This window comes from Rissa tridactyla, chromosome 2 (assembly GCF_028500815.1).
Source record: "Rissa tridactyla isolate bRisTri1 chromosome 2, bRisTri1.patW.cur.20221130, whole genome shotgun sequence".
NCBI lineage: Eukaryota > Metazoa > Chordata > Aves > Charadriiformes > Laridae > Rissa > Rissa tridactyla.
Window position 1 is genome coordinate 147,593,546 of NC_071467.1, and position 22,012 is coordinate 147,615,557.

General features: G+C 36.1%; 1 protein-coding gene across 2 annotated transcripts in view; it reads right to left on the reverse strand.

The window, feature by feature from the left end:
- DNAJC1 (DnaJ heat shock protein family (Hsp40) member C1) overlaps positions 1-22,012 on the reverse strand; it is a 109,015-nt gene that overhangs the window by 14,598 nt on the left and 72,405 nt on the right. For both annotated transcript variants that reach the window (XM_054190452.1, XM_054190454.1), the window contains exon 9: positions 799-918. In XM_054190452.1, the coding sequence (XP_054046427.1) occupies positions 799-918 (120 nt within the window). The remainder of the gene's footprint in view (positions 1-798; positions 919-22,012) is intronic.

The window sequence follows — 22,012 nt, forward strand, 5'->3', positions numbered from 1 at the left end:
AATAAAGACCATCTAATCTCAAAATGTACATCAACAGATTTAAACATTATTCTCATTAACCCCTCCAGAGCCTATAAAATAGGGTCAGCTGAAAAGGCTTTCAAATGGTCCTCAGCAGACACTACATCATGTTCTGGTGATCTACTGCTTGAAAAGGAAAAGTCTTTTACAGCCTAGCCCCTAAGGGTTTTAAGACCATAACACTTAAAAACCGTAAGTACAAGCTTTCTTTGATATCTGGTACAATACTATAAAATATGAATTAACAAGGATGTTAATCATTTTACACAGTATCATTATTAACCACGCTATAATCCAGAAAAGGGGACTGAAACAGTATCATATGTATAACTCGTTTTAAAGTTTGCAAAGATATTTCAGCTTAATTAATGGAAACCACCTGTCTAAACACCATTAGCTCATCTACATTTTTTAAGGACTGGCTTGAAACAGAAACGTAATCTTTAACCAAGTCACACAAGCATTCGCTTAGCAGTGAAAGGAGGTTGCTACAAAACTCGAAGTGCATTGTTTTTCTGTTATTGGGTTACAGTAGCTCAAGCCTGCAAGCACCAGAATCCCCCTCCCAGCTGATCAGTTACAGCTGTTAATTGCGGAGGGAGAGAGTGGCTGACATCTGCTTCTTGCATAGTTAGTTAATGGTTCACTTCCAGGTCCTAAAAGGATTGTAGCCTCTCTCAAAAGACAATGTCGGCCCCCATATACGTCTGCCTTCTACACTGCCTGTCTTGTTCTGGTTTGTCACTCTCTATACAATGCAAATCTGAGTGAACTCACATCTGCCACTGATCGACCCAATTCGTGAGCAATCTTTTCCCATCGACCTGGGGTCCCCCCTGGGAACTTAACCATACTTCTTGTCAGCTGGCCGAGGTCCTCCTCTGTCCATTCGGGTGCCTGTAAAACATTTGTAAAACATTCATTACACTCTGGGATATTGGACATATTTTTGTGAGGTAATAATACTTGAAAAAAAAATAATCTTCAAATGAATTAATCAAATCATGTAAACCAAAAACTTAATAGCTTCAAGTATCTGGGTACCATCTCCCTGTGCTGTTGCTGAAAGCAGATAAAAACAATAGAGCAATAGTAAGGTTTAAAAATCCTTAATGCTCAGAAGACCACATTTTGTATATTATATACACTAACACATTTAATTTCTATCAACATTTATACAATATACATAACACTATAAAATGCAGTAAAGATAAAAACCAGCAAAACTTAAAGATTAAATCACAGTTTAAAATGGGAAGTTTCAGACATTTATTTAATTGCACATGTAAGATTTTTTCAGCAAAGACAAAGAAAATATCCTCATTTTCAGATTTTTTACAACTTAAAAAAAGGCTCTAAATAGAACAGTAATTTCGGCTTTTGTTACTGTAATCATCCTATGTTTTAGCATTCTGGGATGATTCAGGAATGAAATCTGTTGATTCTAATATTCCATTAAGACTATTAAAGAACACCCCTTCCGCCCACAAAACACTGTTATGCCACAAAACCAAACCGGATGTTTCTACCACCCAATAACCAAAAGCTATAAAAAATGTTTGCTCTAGCTACGTAAGACAATCTGTTAAAAATAACTGTCTTCATAACAGCCAAATAAAAGCGAACAAAGCAAGGAGCACACAATTAGAGCAGTTTAAGGCACAAAATTTTGCTTGCCTTGGAAGGCAAGACGCAGTAACCGCCTTCGACATTTGCAGCATCTTTGGCAACAACTGCAGAGCCAAATCTTTGTTACCATCAGCAGTTTGCCGTTTTACTTATTTTTAAGGAATTCTTTATGACATACCTCTTCTAATCACCATTTCCGATAATGAACGGGCGCGTATCAAGCAGTTTGCATTACAGAGCCATCAGCAGAGAACAACAGTCAGAGGTGAGTGACCCCAGGGACCATCTCCACAACTACAGCAAAGCTTCTCCCTGACACTAATCCTGGCTGTCATTCTCCCACTGTGCTCTAACCACACTGACATCCGCCTGCCGCACCGCCAGCTTCACGGGGCCCTGCCTGACTTTTTACTGTCTCCCCCAATCAATGGTTCAAGCGTGCTCTTTTCACCATGTCCAAATGGCAGCTTCACTCATAATCAAAGTGCAGTGCTCCTGTTAAAGGGCTTCCCGAAAGGCTCCACCATTTGCATTCATTTGCAAAGCAAACTACTTTTATTCACTTTGTTCTGCTATCAAGAGTGTTCCCTGAAGCAGATAAATTGGCATAAATACAACCTGCCACTTAAAAGACAGTAAATAATAGCCAATAGTAGCAAGGATTTCATCAATCGTCCTGGTTTGGATCCATGTAGTCCTTTATTCAATGCTGAAAGCCCCAGACATTCATATTCGCATAGTTTTTTCATACAAGTAAAAAATGAATTATCTATGATGACTCAAACGCAAGATGCTTAAATAACGTGTGTGTATATGAGAAATCTCACAGATATATTACATGCATTATCATACAATTACACTCTGGCCTACAGAAGAAATGATAAATACTTAGAAAAAACTCCACATTGCACAATAACCTTATTACTTTTACTGCATTAAACAAGTTAATCCACTCCACATATCTATTTATTGTATTATACTCCACAGATAGATTTTATACTGAAATATCTCTCGGAGATTTTTGAAGGGAAGATTTGGGGTACTTGATTTCTACTTATAAAAATTTTCATCACTGTAATTTAAATAATGAATTCTAAGATTTTTGGTTAAAACCCTTTTGTTCAAAAACTAGTCAAATTTCATATTTCAAAATTAGCCTTAATATACAGTGTACTGTGATTTTCTATTTAATTTGTATTAAAACTTTGTGGGGTTTTTTTTGCTGTTTGGGGGGTGTTGGTGTTGTTTCGTGGGGGTTTTTTGGGTTTGTTTTTGTTTTTTTTTTTTTTAAAGTGAATTCACAGCTATTCTGTCTTACCATACCCCAAAGCATATCTAAGCAATTACACACGGAAATCAAGATGATCTTTTCAGTGATGTACACTCATCAGAAGCTTTCTGATTAAGTTTTGTTTTCAGACTTTGCTTTTCCTATGTGCTCGAAACTTTACTAACCATTTGTAAATATTACAGAAGTCCTAAGGTTATCTTCCTAAGTAATAGACAAAACTATAATCATTCTGTAGATCTGTAGCTAATTATATAGTTAATTCACAGCACAAGAATTAATTAGCTATATTAAAATATCAACTTGTTAATCTTATTTCAAGCTGACAGTAATTTTAGAAGGCGAAGATCTAAAACATTTACAAATTCGGAAAATCTTTGAAAAAGCTTTTAGAAAATCCACTCTCAACTGCTGCAGCTGTAAAGAGCTTTTGTGAATTTGCAATTCCTCAGCAACAGTTAATTGTGTCTTTAGATGCAACAGCGCCTACTGTGATCCAACTACTACAAGCAGCTATGAGGGTGGTCATGGTGTGAATGTATTCTCCCTGTTCTAATCTGTAGCCAACTGTAACTGTGAGAGTCAAATGAATGCATAAACATACTGCTTTGTCACCTAAAACCATGTGTGTCCAATATTACTGAAACACTGCGCCAAAAATTCATCTCTACAGTAAAGCAATGGAAGACACCACATGGTGAGGGGACAGCTGTTGTTACTACGCAAGCATTCAGATTTTGCATCAAAAAAGCCCCGTTCTGAGATTAACTCCCCAGACTGAATACAAAATTAAAAGTACAGAGTTACAGTCTACAGTCTTTAAAATGAAAATAAACTGTAAGTGTTGATACAAAAAATTCATAGCATTCCCACAAATAATAATCCTTTAACCTGGTTTATCATACATAGCTGGTAATATTGAAGACTTAGTTCACCCAAACCACTACGCACCTTCTATAGAAAAGAAATATTAATGTGGTTTATTGCTTATCGTCACTCTTACGTGTGTATCTGCACTTAGCTACTCCATACCACCCTTTTCAGCATGACAGTTTTACACTATTAGGATGTTTTTAAATATGAGCTGCTCTATTTTCAATTACATTAAAAGCAAATTTTTAGACAATAAAGCATGTATTTTCAAAAAAAACAGTCTTACTTGTTTAGACCTGTTAACATTAATAAGTATAAAACTATATACCCCTTTATTGATAAAATTGGGAAGTGGCTAGTATTTTGAGAGTTTATACAGAAACTTTAAAAGTTATTTATATTGATTTGACAATATAAGATAATTGGATTTTTCTAGATTAAATTTTAGCTTTAGACCATTTCTTCCTGTCATCAATATACTGTAGATTCAATTAAAATCACTGTTGTATGGAAGTTTGGATAATGTTTTTAATCTGGCTAGGACTCTGTGCTATGCTAATTTTGTTGATTCACTGATTTGAGCATGTCTAGTCCATGATCTTGCAAATAAACCATGAGGCAGCATCTATTTAAAAATACCTGTGCAAACATTTGCAGAATAAGGGTCCTAGCAAAATCCCAGAGAGTTTTGCAATTCAGGATACATTTACTTTATGAGAAGGTGGTGTCTCTATCCAGTAACTGTAAGACCAGAATGTAAAAGTATTCCTGATTTAATGTCTTGCCCATACTGTTGGGCATTATTCTTCCATATTCTTATAATTTCTTGGTTTACCTACAGGAAGTCTGAAGTCAGTCTTGTTTTATCAAGTCTAAATACACATCTGGCATTGTCATCCAGCTGTGGGTGAACACTAAGGATCTGCTACAGTTCTAAAGATCTCTTGTGAAGCTCTAAAGATCTGCTAAGGGGTATTAAGGATCTGAACTCAGATTCAAAGCCACAACGTGTTCATGCAACCCTTTGCTCCTTCAAATCCTGTTTCCACCAGTACAATTTTTTATTAATTGAGCCAACAAAACCATTAGGGCAGCAATACTGTTTCAGACCAATGGTCAAGGTAGGCCAGCAAGGTCATCATTTGTGCTCAGGGAGTGCAGCTGCAGAAAACTTTACCGCATGCTTTGTGATAACAAGAAGGACTATATTTATCATTCATCCTTTCCAGTCCCACTCTGCTTTGAAAAAACAGGGGCCGCATGCAGATACTAAGAGGAAGGCAAGCATATAGGTTACCTATATTTCCCCTAATATTGTCCCTAAATCCAATTATTTTCAGCTCAAGGAATTTCTGTATGCCAGTATATTTTATCTATTTAGTAATCCTCAATGAGTCTCTCTTTCAACGTTTTGTCCAGACTCCCCGAAACTATGTAAACTTTCTGGATTTGCAACATCATCTTCCTGAGGAGTTGCACACATCTGCTACCTGTTATACAAGGAATCGTCTTATTTTGTCTGTTTTGAACCTGGCTCCTGCTGGCTTTGCTGACACCTAGCTCTTCGTTTTGAGTGACGAACCATCAAATAGTCTACATCTACTGACTTCCATGTCACTTACAACTTTGTTCAAAATATCCTTCTACAGTATTCCCTCATAAATTGTCTCTTCCTGGCTAAAAAGTCCTAGTCTAGTCGCCAGGTTTCTTATGTAAAAGCTATTTTATGCATAATACTGTCCATGATGCCCTTTTCCAAACCACCTGCAATTCCATTGTAACCAACATCTTTGAAACAAGGTACCAAACCGCATGCAGCAGGATCAATCATAAGTTTATACAGTGGCATAAGGATTCTTCTGTTTTGCTCTCTATTTCTTTCTTCACAATTTCTAACATTTGCGTTGTTTTTTGAATGATACTGAGCTGATGTTTTCAATGAAGCTAGCATTGATACCTCCTAAGATCTCACTCCTCATGTATCATGGCCAGCTCAGAGCTCAGCATCTTGTGGGTGAAGTTAGGACAGTCATGCAGTATATCACCATTTGCAGCACTTCATATTTACATACTGGGAAGTTTTTCTGCCTTTTTTATTGCCCAAGCAAACAAACTTGTAAGATCACTCTGCAGTTCTTCAGTGTCTGTTTTCATCTTCATTATTCCAAATACTACTATCATTGATAAAACTCTCTCACCTTACAGCTCACCTTTTTACCATATTATCATGTACTACATGAATACACTGAGCAGCACAGTTCCTAGCAGAAACCCAGCCAAACTCCACTGCTACCCTTGCTCTACTGAAAGAGCTATTTATTTCTACCCTCCGTTTCCCAACCTTTAACTAATTATTTACCTGGGAAAAGATCCTTCCTCTTATCGCATGACTGCTTTCTTTCCTCAAAAGCGTACAAGCCTTGTTAAACCCTTCTGGAAAATCAAGCAGACTTTATCAATCAGACCACCTTCTCCCTGCATATTTGTTAATCCTTCAAAGACGTCCAGAGGGTTTAAGGCAGGACTTCCCTTTATAGAAGCAATGTTCAGGACTCCATGCAGGTTGTATTTACCTGGTGCTTATTAATTCTATTCTTTATTTCAGTTTTTGATAGTTTTCCCTAAAGAGATGTCAGATTTACAGGCCTGCAAAGGTCCCTGAATTCCACTGACAACTTAATAAATAAATAGAATGGCACCCAAGAAAATAAACAGTTAATTGAATTATTTAATCCTTAAATTTTCTTTGAATTCTTTGTTGCACATCCTCTGGTTCCCGTAACTTAAATGATTTAATCTTAAACAATATATTACATAGGTCTAAAGGAACATTAGAGATTAATTTTAAAATTTTTCAAAGAAATGACATGTAAATATGAAGATACAACTAATTACCTTCATTTACATCACAAGTGTGTCAAGATAATAACCTAACCATAGTTGTTTTTGTTTATACTATTCCTCACACAGGAATGCCTTCAGCATTAAAAGCATTAAAATATTAAACAATATACATAACGCAAGTAGACAACAGCTCTTAGAGAAGAGTGAGAACCTAAGAAGAGAAGCAGGAAGTTTCCCCTTTCTCAGTATCAGGTTTTCTACCACCTGCAGCAGCAAATGTTCCAGGACAGAGATTCTTTTCCTCACAGCTGCCCCCAACCTGGATCAGGCATTTCCAAGCATGAAGCTGAATCCATTTCTATTACAAAACCTATGATGAAGTTGTCCATTCTCCTCATCCCATTTTTGCTCTTGAATCAACATTTTAAGCTTCTTACACACATTCAGTTTCTCACTCACCATACCCTGCTGCCTTTTCATTTCTCTGTCCGATATATTTTCAGCCCTGCTCTACAGCTCTGCACATAGTACAGGAGGGAGAAAGTGAAAAAAAAAAAAAACCAACCAAACACTATCAGTAAGCAGTGTGGTTTCTTTAGTCTCTAAACATACGGTTGAAGACATCTTTTCTGCAGTAGGAGAGTCCATAGGAAAAGATAGGACCCCTCAGGAGAGATTTTTCTAGACCTTGCCCGTTTCAGAATGGGGATTTCACAGACATTTTAAATTAGTGCTGCCCTGAATAATTCTGCAGCCCCCCCCTTGCAATTCACCACACCATACACCATTTCCAGTACTGAACAGATCCTTGCAGTTATTCGTGAAACTCCTCTAGTGACATTTTGCAATAACAAAAATTTATGTTTCCTGTTCTTTAACTAAGCATTACGCTGAAGATCTTCCCTTTCATCTTATCATTACTTTGTCTCTGTAAGAAGTCTTGCTGACAGAACCTGTCAAAAGCTTTATAAAAATCCAAGTACACTGTAAAGCTCTAATAATAAGGCATGACTTTTCTTTAAATTCACACTGACTTTTTATTATTATTTTAAATTCAGCGCATCTAATAGTATCATTCATTTAATAATTTCAAAAAAATTACCCGGTATGGAATTCATGCTAACCAGTCTGTATTTCCCAGAATCCCCAATAAAGCTCAAAAATTGGTACCCTATTTCCATCTCTCATTTCAAAGTTCATTTAAGTAATTGCTAAAATATTAACAGCAGTATTAAATGGATTTAATATTAGATTTCTTTTTAGGTCAACTAATGGTGAGGACCATTGTACCAAGCAATTTTTTATTTATGAACTTCAGGTGAATGCTTCAATCTAAAACACTCCCTTCCCACTTGCCTTCAGTACATGATGTCCAAAAGTCCCTGAACTCCTTTGCAGTAAAGTGGGTGAAAAGCACTTTTAGCCAGAGCATCTTCTTGAAACTGCTCTATATTTTCATCCTCCAGTACTTCAACAAAACCCTTGGCAGTGGTCTTTCACCTATTTTCTATGAAAAAAGTAACAATTTTTTTTGTTCTGGGGCTTACCTTTTTTTGGATTTGCATTTGACTTGCAAATCTTATGCTCTTTTGCATAAGCCTTTCCCTTTCTGAAGCTTTTTTCCCCCCAATTAAGCAGATATCTTCACTTTTTTGTCTGAAACAAGAATAACTTAATTCCAGTAAAATGGGTATATTTGAGATTCTTCTACTGGCTACCATATTGATTATTCATGATTTTGACTTTTTTTTTTTTAAATTTATTCAGAAACATCTACACAACTAAAAGCTTTATTTACAAGTACGTTTCACAGCTAATGCAGGTCCAAAAGGAATCATTATTCAGCTTTCTCATTCCTAAGCTGCGCATCTATATGTACCTATATATATATCTATATATATATTGCTTACTTAACCTCAGCAGGAAGCCTGAGTGAATAATAGACTCTCCCACCACCAATTTTGGCAGCGTTACATGGTGCTGCTAGGCTATTCCTAGACTTATAATAAGCCATATCTTAAGAATGAAAAATTTGTGTTCTAACAGACAGACAAAAAGCGGGGGAGGAGGATGAGAAGTAAATATAAATCAAGTTAAGAACCAGCTACGTGAAGCAGTAAGACCATTTTTTAAAGTTATGACTATATTCAGAAAGTTGAAGATACTCGAAAAACAGTAGCAATCAGTCACCTAGCAGAAAAGGTGGCAAATGGTGACTTAAAAATGAAGCGCTGGATGAGCTATATACTCACAAGATGATTGCTATTATACTACATTCATTCCAACGTTTCTGGCTTTCGCTTCTAGACACTGGCCCTTCTGTGTCTTCCTCCCAGCCTGAGAGGCCCTTTTATAACAAGTATTTTCTCCCATCAAGGCATCTGCTAAGTTAAAAGGTCACTCTCCAAGTACCCATAGATATAATTTCCAACTCTTGAGTAATTTCTACAATTTTCTTTATGTCTATTTTCCACCTTTTTTCATGGAAATCCCCAAATTACAAAAAGTTGCTCAGAGCTGATCTTTCCTCCCCTTTCCTACTCATTATTTATTCCTACTTCGAGAATTCAGAGCCAAGAACAGTTTCTAATACTTTCTTTGAAAGTGGTCCAGTTCTTCATAAAGAATCTATAGGGGGAAGCAATGCTGAACAGTAATTTCCAGGTTTTGCAAGAACAAGAACACTTCAAAAAACATCTCTAAATTACTTTAATAGAAATATTTTCTTGTCAATAGAGCTGAAATTGCTCTAAAATAATAACTTGTTAATGACTAGTCATTGATATGAATGATCATCTAGTTAAAGCTACATCATCTGGAAAAAGAGGGAATGCGAGAGTGACTGGGTGGGCACCTGGCAGCCAGCCACAGTAAAGGCACCAAAGAATTACGAAATAAATTACAACATCCTGGTTTGTATCTAAGAGAAGTTTTGGGGAAGAATCCTTTGGTGATCTCCCCTCAAAACTACAGGAGTAGAAGATTACCGGCATCTATGATTGCTGTTGTTGGTTAAAACAGCACAAATACCAGATTTAAAGTAAAGCTCTGCTAGCAATACAGTTGTCTGCAAATCTACCTCTGCAATAAATAAATTTAAAAAAAATTGTTATCTATTGAGTATAACAAAACTAATTGGTTGGAATTCCTACAATAACCAATGATAATTTTAGGTAAAAGTTACTGACTTCTCATCAAAATTACTCCCTCAGTGATTTAAGCACTTCTGAAAAATGTATTAATATTTTTTCTTTTTTTGACTAGCTTATAAAAAAGGAACATCTTCCATGGATGTCTACATTCTAAAGATGTTATTGTCATATAACAGCAGCATGTATTGGTTGCCTTCACTGAAATACCAAAGCCCTTTCGTGATCACAAAGGTTCAAAGAGATCACAGATAAAACAGACAATTCCATAAAACACAGATAAAATGAGCATATATGAAAAGGAAACAAAACCAAGAGCAAAGTTATTAAAGCGTAAATGTCTTAATTTAAAGCTAGAGAATAATGACTCCCTATACAGTCCTCAAATAGTATCAGAAGCCTAAATTAACTAATGAACTTCCTACCCCGGCTTTCTTTAATAGGAGGTGTTTTGAAGAATCATTCCTATTTCAGTTTTCCTTGACCAGCAAAGATATAAGTTATATTTGATGAATAAGATGTTTCTCTCACAATTCTTTTAGTCAATTAAAATGGAAATTACCCTTGCATTCTTTGAGAATGGAGTTGAAGTCAATGAGTAAATGCGTACCACTTAACAGTACAGAATCACAGAATGGTTGAGGTTGGAAAGGACCTCTGGGGGTCATCTGGTCCAACACTTTGCTCAAGCAGGGCCACCTAGAGCCAGTTGCTGAGGACCATGACCAGAGAGCTTTTGAATACCTATCTCCAAGAAGGGAGACTCCACAACCTTCCTGGGCAACCTGTGGCAGCGCTCTGTCGCTTTCACAGTAAAAAAGTATTTCCTGATGTTTAGAGGGACACTCACATTTGTGTCTTCTTGTATCCTGAATCACAAAGCCCTATTAAAACAATTAAAAAATTTGAGTGAAGGTATAAGTAATTTATTGGTTAGGAAATCATTAACAAAAATAAAAGGTTTTTCAAAGTTACATTTCTTAAAATTCTACATGGCTTGAGGGGGAAAAAAAGTATCTATCCAAGTCAGTGTAGAAATGCATCCAAAATCCCACAAATCCTCCATGCAGTCACAATATATACATGAAGGCACAACTTCTACTATCTGTTGTTGCACTTCTAGTAAATTTGAGTTTTCTTTTCAGAGGCCATCCTTCCTCAGGCATGAGGGATGACATTTCAGGAGCTACAGTTCTCCTAGTACATCTCTCAGTACATACTCATCACATAATTTATTGCCATCCTTCTCCTGCTAGCCCACTCACATCAAACTTCGAAAACCCCAGAACAAAAAGTGTATTTGTTCTTACATTATATGCTTCATCCTTTCTTAAGTGGATCCACCAGTCATGCTGACGCTGCTGTATCAATGAAGACACTAAGTTATGAGGACGGGACAGGAATTGAAAGACTGTTCTGTGATAACTTCTCCAGCAATAGTCTAATTAAAAGATACTAAGAACCCTTCTTGGCAGTGAAGCTGCTGTCTCCTCACCAAAATGAGATATATTCAGCATGTAATTAAGGCACAGGTCATTATAAGACCTGAACTTGTTTAACAAGAGGAAACACAACTAGATTTCTCAAGGTTCATTCCAGCCCTAAGATATAAACTTTCATGAAAACAAACAGCTCTTGTTGTATAACATCAGGGTTCGATACCAGAAAAAAAATATTCTAAAATTCTGGTTCTCGGCAAGGATCCTAGAACTCTATGAATCTGGGAATACAAATGGGATGGCATTAAATAAAGTTCACGAGCCCTTCAATTTATACATAAGCTGGAAGCTCATCCGCTGGAAGTGACATAAAAAGAGCCAGGTTTACTGGCAGAAGGGTGACTATAAACTTCCAGTGTTATTCAGAGATCAAAAAAGCAAGAGATACCAAATGGATGAAATAAGGTCCATTCAGAGACACAGAGATCCAGCTTTAGAAAATAAAATGAACAAACAAGCTTTTTAGGCCAGGTTTTGTTTTGTTTAATCTAGAATGGTTTTCTGATGCTGTTCACATCCCTACGCCCAGTTACACAAACATAACAGACTAACACATTACAGAAGTGGGACATGAGCACTCAGGTGTTAATTTACCATAAGATTAGGCTGGAAGTTAGAGAATGCTTCAAATGAAGGGATTTTCCACATGCTAAAAGAACTTGGAGGGAGTTGGGTTCAGAGGGGATGAGAAAATCCTCATCCATTCCAATATGGAGCTTGTTCCATAGCAAGATCCCTCTAGTATTAACATAAAAATATGTTAGCTAGTTATTTGCAATGCATCAACTCAAATGACATTTTCTTTTTTTAAAAAAAGGAGATAAAGCCAAAATGTAGTAAAGCATCTGTCTCTAGCAATACATACCTGAAGAAGGCCGCTGCTCTACAATCGATGTTTTCACACTGCAGGTTCTACCAGGCTTTGATTCTCAACTTAATACAAAGCTTTCTTTAACCCATAGCTGTTAACATGACCAAATACATGCAGGAATGTTCCAAACCCCTACCTACATTACCCTAAAGCAACCTGAATATTCCTCCTATGAAGTAGATAGTTTTCAAAAACATGAAAAATAATTCAAACGATGACATATTTTTATGGCTTTTGAAATGAAATTGTTCTGTCATATTTACACAAAGATCAGCTAATTTTGTGTTTTTCTGTTTGTCATTACAGAAAACCATGAGGGGAAAAAAGGTTATTTCTTGATGCATGCTCAAAATCAAGTCTACTTTTCCATCATGCAAGCCAGAGGAAAAACGTCACAATTAAATGGTTCATAAATATAACGCTAAAATTACTATTTAAGTAAATGTAATTGAACAGAAATTAAAATGTAGTTTTTAATTGCATATTACAACTTAAACGGTAGCACTTAGCAGAAAGTGTTAACTCATTTATTTTTTAATTGTTAGCTGCTTCAAGGCAATTGTTTTAATGCAGAAAAAAGCGAGAAGCTCTTCAGTAAATTTGATTGTAGGACACTCAGGCATGCAGATCAAATAAACTATAGGTCGAATAGGTAATTAGGTTTGCCCTGTGATACATTAATATGGAGACAAATTCCCAAAGAAAAGGAATAGATGTTTCTCGTTTAATTCTCTCTCAAAACACCACTCTAGTTGGATATTTTAATGTAGCTTAAAAAGTATTTCCATTTGATAGAGAACATGAAATGCCAAGTAAGTCTTCAAGAGCATATAGATCAATATGTTCTTCAGGAAAAGAATTTTGTAACTTTCATGAGCTTCAATAAGTAAGTGCATAGGGTAGTAAGTCCTCAACAGACTGCAGGTGGCAATTTTTTTCATTATTACTTGATACATTAAAAATCTTCGGCCATGCTGTTAAATTCGATAGAGAAGATGAGCCCAAAGGCATGCAGATAGATTAAAGCATATGATTAGTATTTATTAGTAAGGAGTATTTTTACTTGCAAGGTTATTTGTCTCATGAAATACTAAGCAGACAAAGAAGTGTCAAATATTTAACAGCATTGGTCTGTTACATATTGGGCTGTATACTCTTCTTTAATCCACTTCAGTATAATCAGCTATGTTACGGGTATTTTTCAAACATTAACATATGGTATTAAAAAACATTCAATACACTAAACCATCCTCAGTCTCACAGATTGTGTCATAATGAACAAGATATTACGACACTGATAATCCTGTTGACTGACTGCTCTGCGGTGCTGTCCTCTTCGGTCCTTCATCCAGCTTTTGTCTTACGTCCTGGCACGCTTTAGAGCAAGATCAGATGTCTATCTCAAAACCTTTTGGATTTGGTTTTTTGTTTAGTTTTGTGGTTTTTTTTTTCCTTGGTCTGTTCCTGGCAACCTGTTTCTCCTGTCTTCATTCACCTTAAATAGCTTATCCAAAACCAGTTTTTCTTTTGCTGTCCTTTGCCTTCATAACATAGTTTCAACTGTCTCCATCAGAATCGTTTTAACTGTCTCCATCAGAATTATTTCAACACCACAGTTAATGTCTAAATAACATTCCTCCTTCCACATCAAATGCAACTCAATTATTTCACTGGCAATGCTATCTTGCTTTGCCAGTAATCAGTTATTCCCTAAAACAAAACCAGCCTGGATATTCTGATCTCTTCATTTTTAACTCAAATACAGGAGGTAAGTTGCAACCCAACATACTGCACAATTACAGAGCAATTATCTCCACCAATGATGTTCAAACATTTATTCTATACTATGTATGGCTCATCAACTTGGGTCTATCAGTACGGTAAAACCCAAAGGAAAAATTCAGCACCCTTCTTCAAATGGACAAGATGTCCAAAGATGATAAAATTCTGCTAACCAAAACTTAGCAATTTGGTTTTGATATACAAGTGCTCTTTGGTAGAGAACAAAAATTGAGAATGGTATCTAGCCTACAACCTAATAGATATTTTGACATGGCTCAAGGCAGCTGTGAATTTTGACCAAGAAGCCGGGGGGAAGAAAGAAAAGGAAAAAAAAGAAAATCTACCATCCCACCAGAAGATGCCTGCAAGAATCAGAAACAATATGCATTTAGGACCCTAAATGGGCTACCTGGAAAATGTTATGAACATGGCCTATACTAAAGTAAATTTTCAGTTCTGTTTTCCAACAGTCCAAGTAGTCATGTAATAACATCGGGGGGGGGGAAGGCAGAATCTGAGAAGTTAATCATCATGAAATAGTATATGTGTAATTGAAAATAAGGGCAACACTACTTAAACTGCTTAACATATAAACATTGAATCTGCCTGTCAAATTCCCAAATATAACCACAAAGTCTGTGCTAATTAAAAATCAAAGTTAGCTTTCACTTTTCTCTTACACATAGCTTTCCCTTCCCATAATTTGTGGCCATTTGAAAATGTACAGTTAACGTCAGTCTCATTCCTCCAGTGCTCACTTTCTTGTTACTGGGCAAGTCTTCCAAACAAGGACTATAAAGAAAAAGCCCAAGGCAGCAAAATATTGCTGATACTGGAAGATATCCAGTTGAGACCAGCATAGTTAAAAAAAACAAAAACCAAACACACACACACCAGAAGTTACTAACTTACTACCTAGATTCTTTGCTGACATTATTCTTTTTAGAGCTGTTCTGATCCATATTTCCAATGTGAATTACAAGTATCACCTAGTAAATAATAAACATTGAAGTATTATATTTTCTGTGTTCATTTGTGCGTGTTTTAACAAAACAAAAAATCCAGGCACCCAGTTTCTCATGATTATAAAGAGAACACCACTAGGAGAGCTTTGGATGGTCAGAATGCCAACGTTCCCTAAAGAGGTCTAGGTAAAAAATCTGCTGCTGTACAACACATGAAACCTGCTACTTTTGCAAATAAATGCATGCTGTAAATGAATGTTTACTTTGTGAAAGTCTGAAGGCTGCAGCAAAACACAGATTTTCCACAGTACTCAAATGCAAATGATGTGAGAACTTCCACTCCTTCACAATTTGCATCTCAAGGATAGTCACTGTATTTAAGAAATTCTGCCTTTTGGAAATTATGGGAAGTGCCATCACCAAGATGACAAACAAATCTCAACTGCAATGTACCATTTCTCATATTGTGCCATCATTAAGAGTGCTCTCCTCTGTTGCAGGTCTGGGTAAGTAATATATTATCCAGTAGCATTTTGTAAAGAATGTTTCAGGCGAAATAATTTGCATCCCAATTCAAAGTGTACTTAATTTCAAATATGGACACAACTCCTATTCATTTAAATGGCACGCAATTGCATGCTCAAGTGTGCTGAACTAAGGGGTTTGAAGACTAAAAGGGTGATCATTTCAAGACTGCATCCTGCCTGTCAAAAACTACACAGAAAATAGCTAATGACTAGATTGAGATTCTCTGAAAATTCCTAAGTGGCAAAATGCTTATGTCAGTAGTACTAAATCATTCCTTGGCAAGGCAGGGTTACATATTTATCTTTACTGGGAAAACAAAAACCAAACATCTCTCACATTGCTCAGTTTCTTTTTAGTTGCTGGAGTTTACCCTAGATTATAGTTTCTGGACAATTTCTATAAATAAATTTGACCAAACCCCACTGTAGTGACGGCCTCAGGAAGAAACAAAAAGCAGCAGCACTGTGCATTGTGAAACAAGGTAAGATGCTGAACCTAACCAGATTTTAACTGGTTTGTCTGCAAAATACAATATAGAAACATCAACACTTATTTACATTTATAAATTAAAATTAGATTTATTTGACCTTAACTTCATTCTCCAATTTAAAGATAGCTAAACTCATACCAAGAAAAGTAACTACTCTGCAACAGTCCGCACTTTTCAAATTCACGTTAAAAAGCCAAAAAGAGCAGCAGGGAATTGCACTACAGAAGCTGGCACCACAGCCTGCAAATTCTTCCTGATCCCTAAGTTGTGGATCCTGTGAAAATCCCATTTCAGGGATATTTATCATCCTTGCTTCTCATTTATTGGCAAAATTCTGAGGATACGCTGTCAACACTGGACTGCTTTCTCTCCCTTCTGTCGGATGGGCAGCGAGTAAGTGGGGCAAGGCCACAGCAATTAACCAGCTTTCACACCTTACTCCAGCTTCTACCCCTGACACATGCGACTACAGTTTCTTCCTTCTATTTCTCTACTCCTCCTTTTGCAGTTGAGACTTTGTTTTGGGAGGTGACAGGGAGGGAAAACTGACAAGAAAAACGATTTCCACCACCCCCTGGCCCCAGCTGAGCTAAATCTCAGCAGTCCCATCAGATGTTTTGCTACATCTCTCCCAGGCTGTGACAAAACCAGTGCAATGAAGACTAATATTTACAAATGCAGCGCACACCTTCTTCCAAATTGATGTAAAATGGATATCAGCTTCAGGACAGAAGAGACTCCCAATGAAGAGAGTCAGATTTTCAACAGTTGACTGGCAAAGACTGAACTCCTGTTTCTCCTCACAGGTTTCTCTTATGTCAACTCCCATGTCTTTCTGCGATAGACAACCATCATGTCAATCTCAGAAATGAAACTCGAGACCTGAGGTAAATTAAGAAGCCCAACCTGAGTTATAAAAGTTAATATAACATAAGCTATATAGCCCTAGTTTGGACCCAGGCCGGTGTCTAAACAGAGGTTATAGAGTTGCCCAGCGCAGAAACAGAGATGTATTTTAAAAACCCTGTGTGTTTGTCCACACAGATTAACACTTCGCACAATTATCTTGAGCTCTTGGGTAGTTTTCAACCGACAGACTCAAAAAACTGAGGATTATATATGGAAAACACACATGTAAAACTAGTCAGACTGAATTATGGCAGCAAGTCACATCAATCACTTCTTCTGGAATACAAGTTCAGTTGAAAAACTACTGAAAGCTAGAATTTGACACCACAGCATCTATTCGCATGGTGTTGAAATCAGTGTATTATTCTTCTTGTCTGCACAAGACAAGAACCTATGCTACTATATTTAATTAGACAGGAAGTTTAAAAACTCAATCAAGATCAGGAAATATCAGGCAAATGTCAACTGTATGGCCTTAATTCAATACATATGCACGGCTGATTTTTTTAAACTAGTGTATAAGTGTTTATATAACATATTGTTACTATCTTTAGGAAATGTCCTTAGAGAAACACATATTTTGGCTGTTTGTTTCCCTTGCAATCTAGAGTGAATTTTGGTTGTGCTGTGAAAGATGCCGTTTCCAAAAAACTTTTTCCCTGGCTGTCATATCAAATCATTTCTCTATATCATTTAGATGCTTTTTAATATTCTCCTTAAAGGCTCAGAGCATGACTTTCCTGCTTGTCTAGATTACAACACCTCTCCACCCAAACTAGTTCTAGCCAGCCTAAGCATGGTGCATTTGAGAGCAGAATATTATTGAATTACATATTCTATAAACACACCATTACTTCCTATAAATACAAGTATAAATAAAGAAATAGAGTTTCCTATGCTTTGTTAACCTATCCAACCTAACTAACTAATAGATTGAAGAGAGAAAGGCAGAAAAGGAAATACATAAATTCCACATTCTTACATAGCAGTTGTTCAGTTAGTGTTTATTCACAGTCTTTATATATTCCTGACCTATTTCAGGCAAAACTCCATAATTCTTGGTTCAATGCTTACTACTTCTGGCATTTGTCCCAGTCATAACAACAATTTTCTATGAATCCACCACTAGGAGAATTTATTGTCTCCACTTTGTCTTTACCAATATAATTTGTTCTTTGAATGTATATCTGCCATAACACCGAAAACCCCAATTTGAGATGCTAATTTAAGAATATAACATCATCATCCTATAATTTTATTCTTTCTTAAGAAAAGCTGAGGATTAAAAGCATCGCATATTTAATACTGCAGATGAAATTAGATTTCTGACCCTAATAATTTGATATTCACAGCTCAAAAGCAGAGACATCTTATTCTAGATTTAAATATGTGGGTCATTCTCTCCAAGGAAAACTCAATAATTAAAAATATTTTTTTAAAAGTCACATTTATTCTCTCCTTAAAGCTACTCAAGTCCAAAGTAAAATCCATAGAGACTTAAATATTTAAGACAGAAGCCTGAAAAGAAGGTTAACCTCTGCATTTAAGGAAAGATGATTTAAAGAGTACAGAAATCTATTGTTTCTAAACAAAATAAAAAAACCTCCAATTGGCTAGAAATATGCTAAATACACTAATTTGCTACAAATAGAGTGTTCTGGTTCAAGTCATATAAAGAAGCATAAGATTAGCCATAAAACCAACAAAAACATTGGCTGTTAAGTATGATGCTTGAAAAATTAAGTTGTTCTAGTTTTCTTTTACTCGTTAGGCTAACTGACTTGGTGGCTACCAAAGAGGAAGAGAGAGGGGAACAGAATCACTAATACATATGTACAGGACAAAAAAATTACGCAAACATTTTAGAATAACCAAGGTGCCTGTCTATTGTTTTGGTAAATCAGGTCCTATTCCCTACTTCATAAACACAGTATGTAACAAACGGTTGCCTTCTCCACACTTTCCCAAATGTTATCATTAATATTTTATCAATATCATTCTGCTGCACAGAAGAAACATGTATACATTGTTCTGTACCTGTTCACTGACCTCAGGCAGGAGCCCAAGTATATTATATAGGTAGACTTAAACACCTATTTTAAAAAGTATGTGTATAGGATAAAAGTAGTTTTTTCATTAACACTAATAACTCTAATGTAAATATGATAACTGTAGGAGTTACCTATAGGACATAAACTGTAGATTTATTTTAAAATGCAAACCCCAATATTCTACTCGGGCTGACTGCACAACATTTGCAGTGACACAAAGCATAATAAACCAAAGGAAAGCCTGAAGTCTTCTGGCTTAACGCTTTCGGTATCACTGTAATACAGATTTTTGTGTGTTTTTTTTTAAATGAAGTCTCTTTTCAGTGACACTACATTGCTTAAGAGTTTGGTAATAGAATACTGAGATTTTCACCTCAGGGTTACTGAATTCAATATGGCCCAGATCAATAGTGACTCAAAGCCATCACCATTTGATGAGAGTTTGTAGCCCAGGTTAAAATGTATTATGAGCTAAGACTAGCTCCTAGTGAATAGCTTCATAACTGACACTAACAGGTATGGTTGCTGGCAGTCTGTCTCAATATAGAGCCTTACATTCAATGGGCACACGGAGTGATTTGCTTTCTCGACCTACAGCAATCCCTCTGGGTCAGGGTCGAGGCACACTAGCAGGACACCATGAAGAAATCTCGGACTGCTAGTTGCTTACTTGTACCTGTCCCAGGAATAAAAAAAAATTTAGAATACAGACACACTTTTCAGATACCATATTTGTTTCACTGCTTAGAAAAAGAAAATTAAGTTATTTCAAAACTAGATGACCTCAGGTAGCACACTAAAACAGAATAACCCCTCCCCTTGCAGACCAATTTATTAAAACATCTGGTTTACACAGCACCTTAATCCTGCTAAGATACAAGCTGCTTGCTTAAGGAATTAACATTTTTTAAAAGCCTGGAAACTGTATTCAGGTAATCCGTCATATGACGTCTGATTAGAACAAGCACCATGTTATTTGCTACTAAAGAAAAAGCATGCTCAGATTTCAAAGCAGCACAGATGTGGGAAGATTCAAGGCAGAAGAGAGCAGGTGGCAGGCTAGCTGGCAATTATGAAATGTGCAAGATTATAAAAAGACTAAGATTTAATTGTCAAAACTATATTTTTTAAACTAACCAAATAACAATGTAGCATGTGTATAGCATTTTGCCTTTTAATGTTATAAAGCAGAGAGACCTCCTTTACACATTTAAAGTTAAGTTATTTTATATCACTGTTCCACAGCCAGCTTTCAAATAAAACCTTCATGATTAAAAAGCTCACTCAGTTACCAATATCCTATCTATGAAACACAGTGCTTTGATGACCCAGGCTGAGAAAAATAAAAACACAAACTGCATTTTAACCAGAAAAAGAGTTCAGTACAAGATGAGCACAGCCTAGAGCCTAACAATTGGAAAACATGGTAACTACTATGTTTCCAGCGTCTACCAATAAATTGTGTAAAAACAATGCTTATGGATACTTTTGTTTCACGGTATTTTTAATAATCCTAATTTAAGGTTAAAAAGTAAAGTGTAGCAAATACAGGAGATCCACGCTATCTGAACTTCCCAAGTTCTGTGCACAAAAATAGTTTTTACTACTCTTACTTTAGTAAAATCAAGCCAGGTGCAATATCAAACATACCCAAATGCCAAGAAGTGCCGCAGGATAACATGAAAAACAAAAATAATGAGAAACATGATTTTCTATCTATACATCTGGTCCAGCTGGAAGGGATCAGGCACTGTCTTTCTCCACCTTTATCTCCCCTGTACAGAGCAAGCACATATCAAAAGGTCAAAAGTATTCACTCCTCATTGAGGTAGAACTTGGAACCCTATCCTCAGAGACAAATGAGTCAAATAATGATACGGAATGAAGAGGAGATTCCAGTGGAAGAAGATGAGCAATCTGTAAACCAAAAAGAATTATAATCCTGGTCCCACTGAAGACAATGATAAATCTCCCATTGATTTCTCAAGGGCCAAGATTTTAATGCAACAACAACATTATTCACATAAACAATGAACTCTCATGAAAACAACGTGTGTTACAAATCATGTAAAATGAAATCAAAACAAAGAATATGAGAGAAATCCCACTGGGAGAGAAATTACTTGGCAATGTTTCATCAATAGAATGATTCCAGAAATGCTATACATATATTCTTGCACGAATATTTGCAGAAAGGACAGAACAAGATCAGATGTAACAAAAAACGTCCTCTAATAAGTTGCTGGTTTTTTTTCCAGATCCACATAATAGGTTGTCCAGCAGGAAAGGAAAGGGTTAAAGGGCTCCAAAGTAACCCAATAGTGACTTAACAACATATGCAGGCCACGAAATAATGCAACCAAGAAAGAAGCCCATGGTAATATTCCCTTCTAAATTTCCCTTAATCCCTAACAAGCATACATAGAACACTTTTTCCAGTCAATTTTTGTCAACAGATAAAGAAAAAAAAAATAATCAGAGGCTTGAGCTAAGTAAATTAAGCTACTTGTCTCCTCTTAACAACCTGAAAGCATTTCTAATCTGGGACTACAAACATTCAGTGACAAAACAAAAATAATTTTAGAAACAAACTTTTTCAGTACTTGCTTTAAAGAGTTTTGTTATCAGTATGAGAATGAGCTTTTAGTAATTCCTCTCAGCTTTGTCTGCAGTTCGCATGAATAGTGTAAACAGTGCTACATGAATATGCAAGTTAGTGCTAGGTAGGTATATGATTTCCTATATTGAAACAAAACCCCTCAAGAGTCTCATTACTTCATTTCCATGCTCTCAAATACAATTGAGTCTGCTCACACTGTTTTCAACAGATGGGGTTTCAGAACAGAATAGATGGTCAAAGAAAGGTTACGTAAATGGTGTAGGTAACGTGCTCTAGTTATGCGTCTCCCTCTACACATGTTCCCAAATACAAATTTAAACATCCTGGCTGCAAATTAAATTCAATATTTCTTTCTCTCCAAACTTATGAAAGGTAGTAAGTAATGATAAATGATTATCACTTTACCTAAAACAGCCCGGAATGGACTGGAAAAATGATGCATCCAGTTCCCCAACAGCTTCCCTCTTCTGGTATAAAACTCTATCTCTTTAAC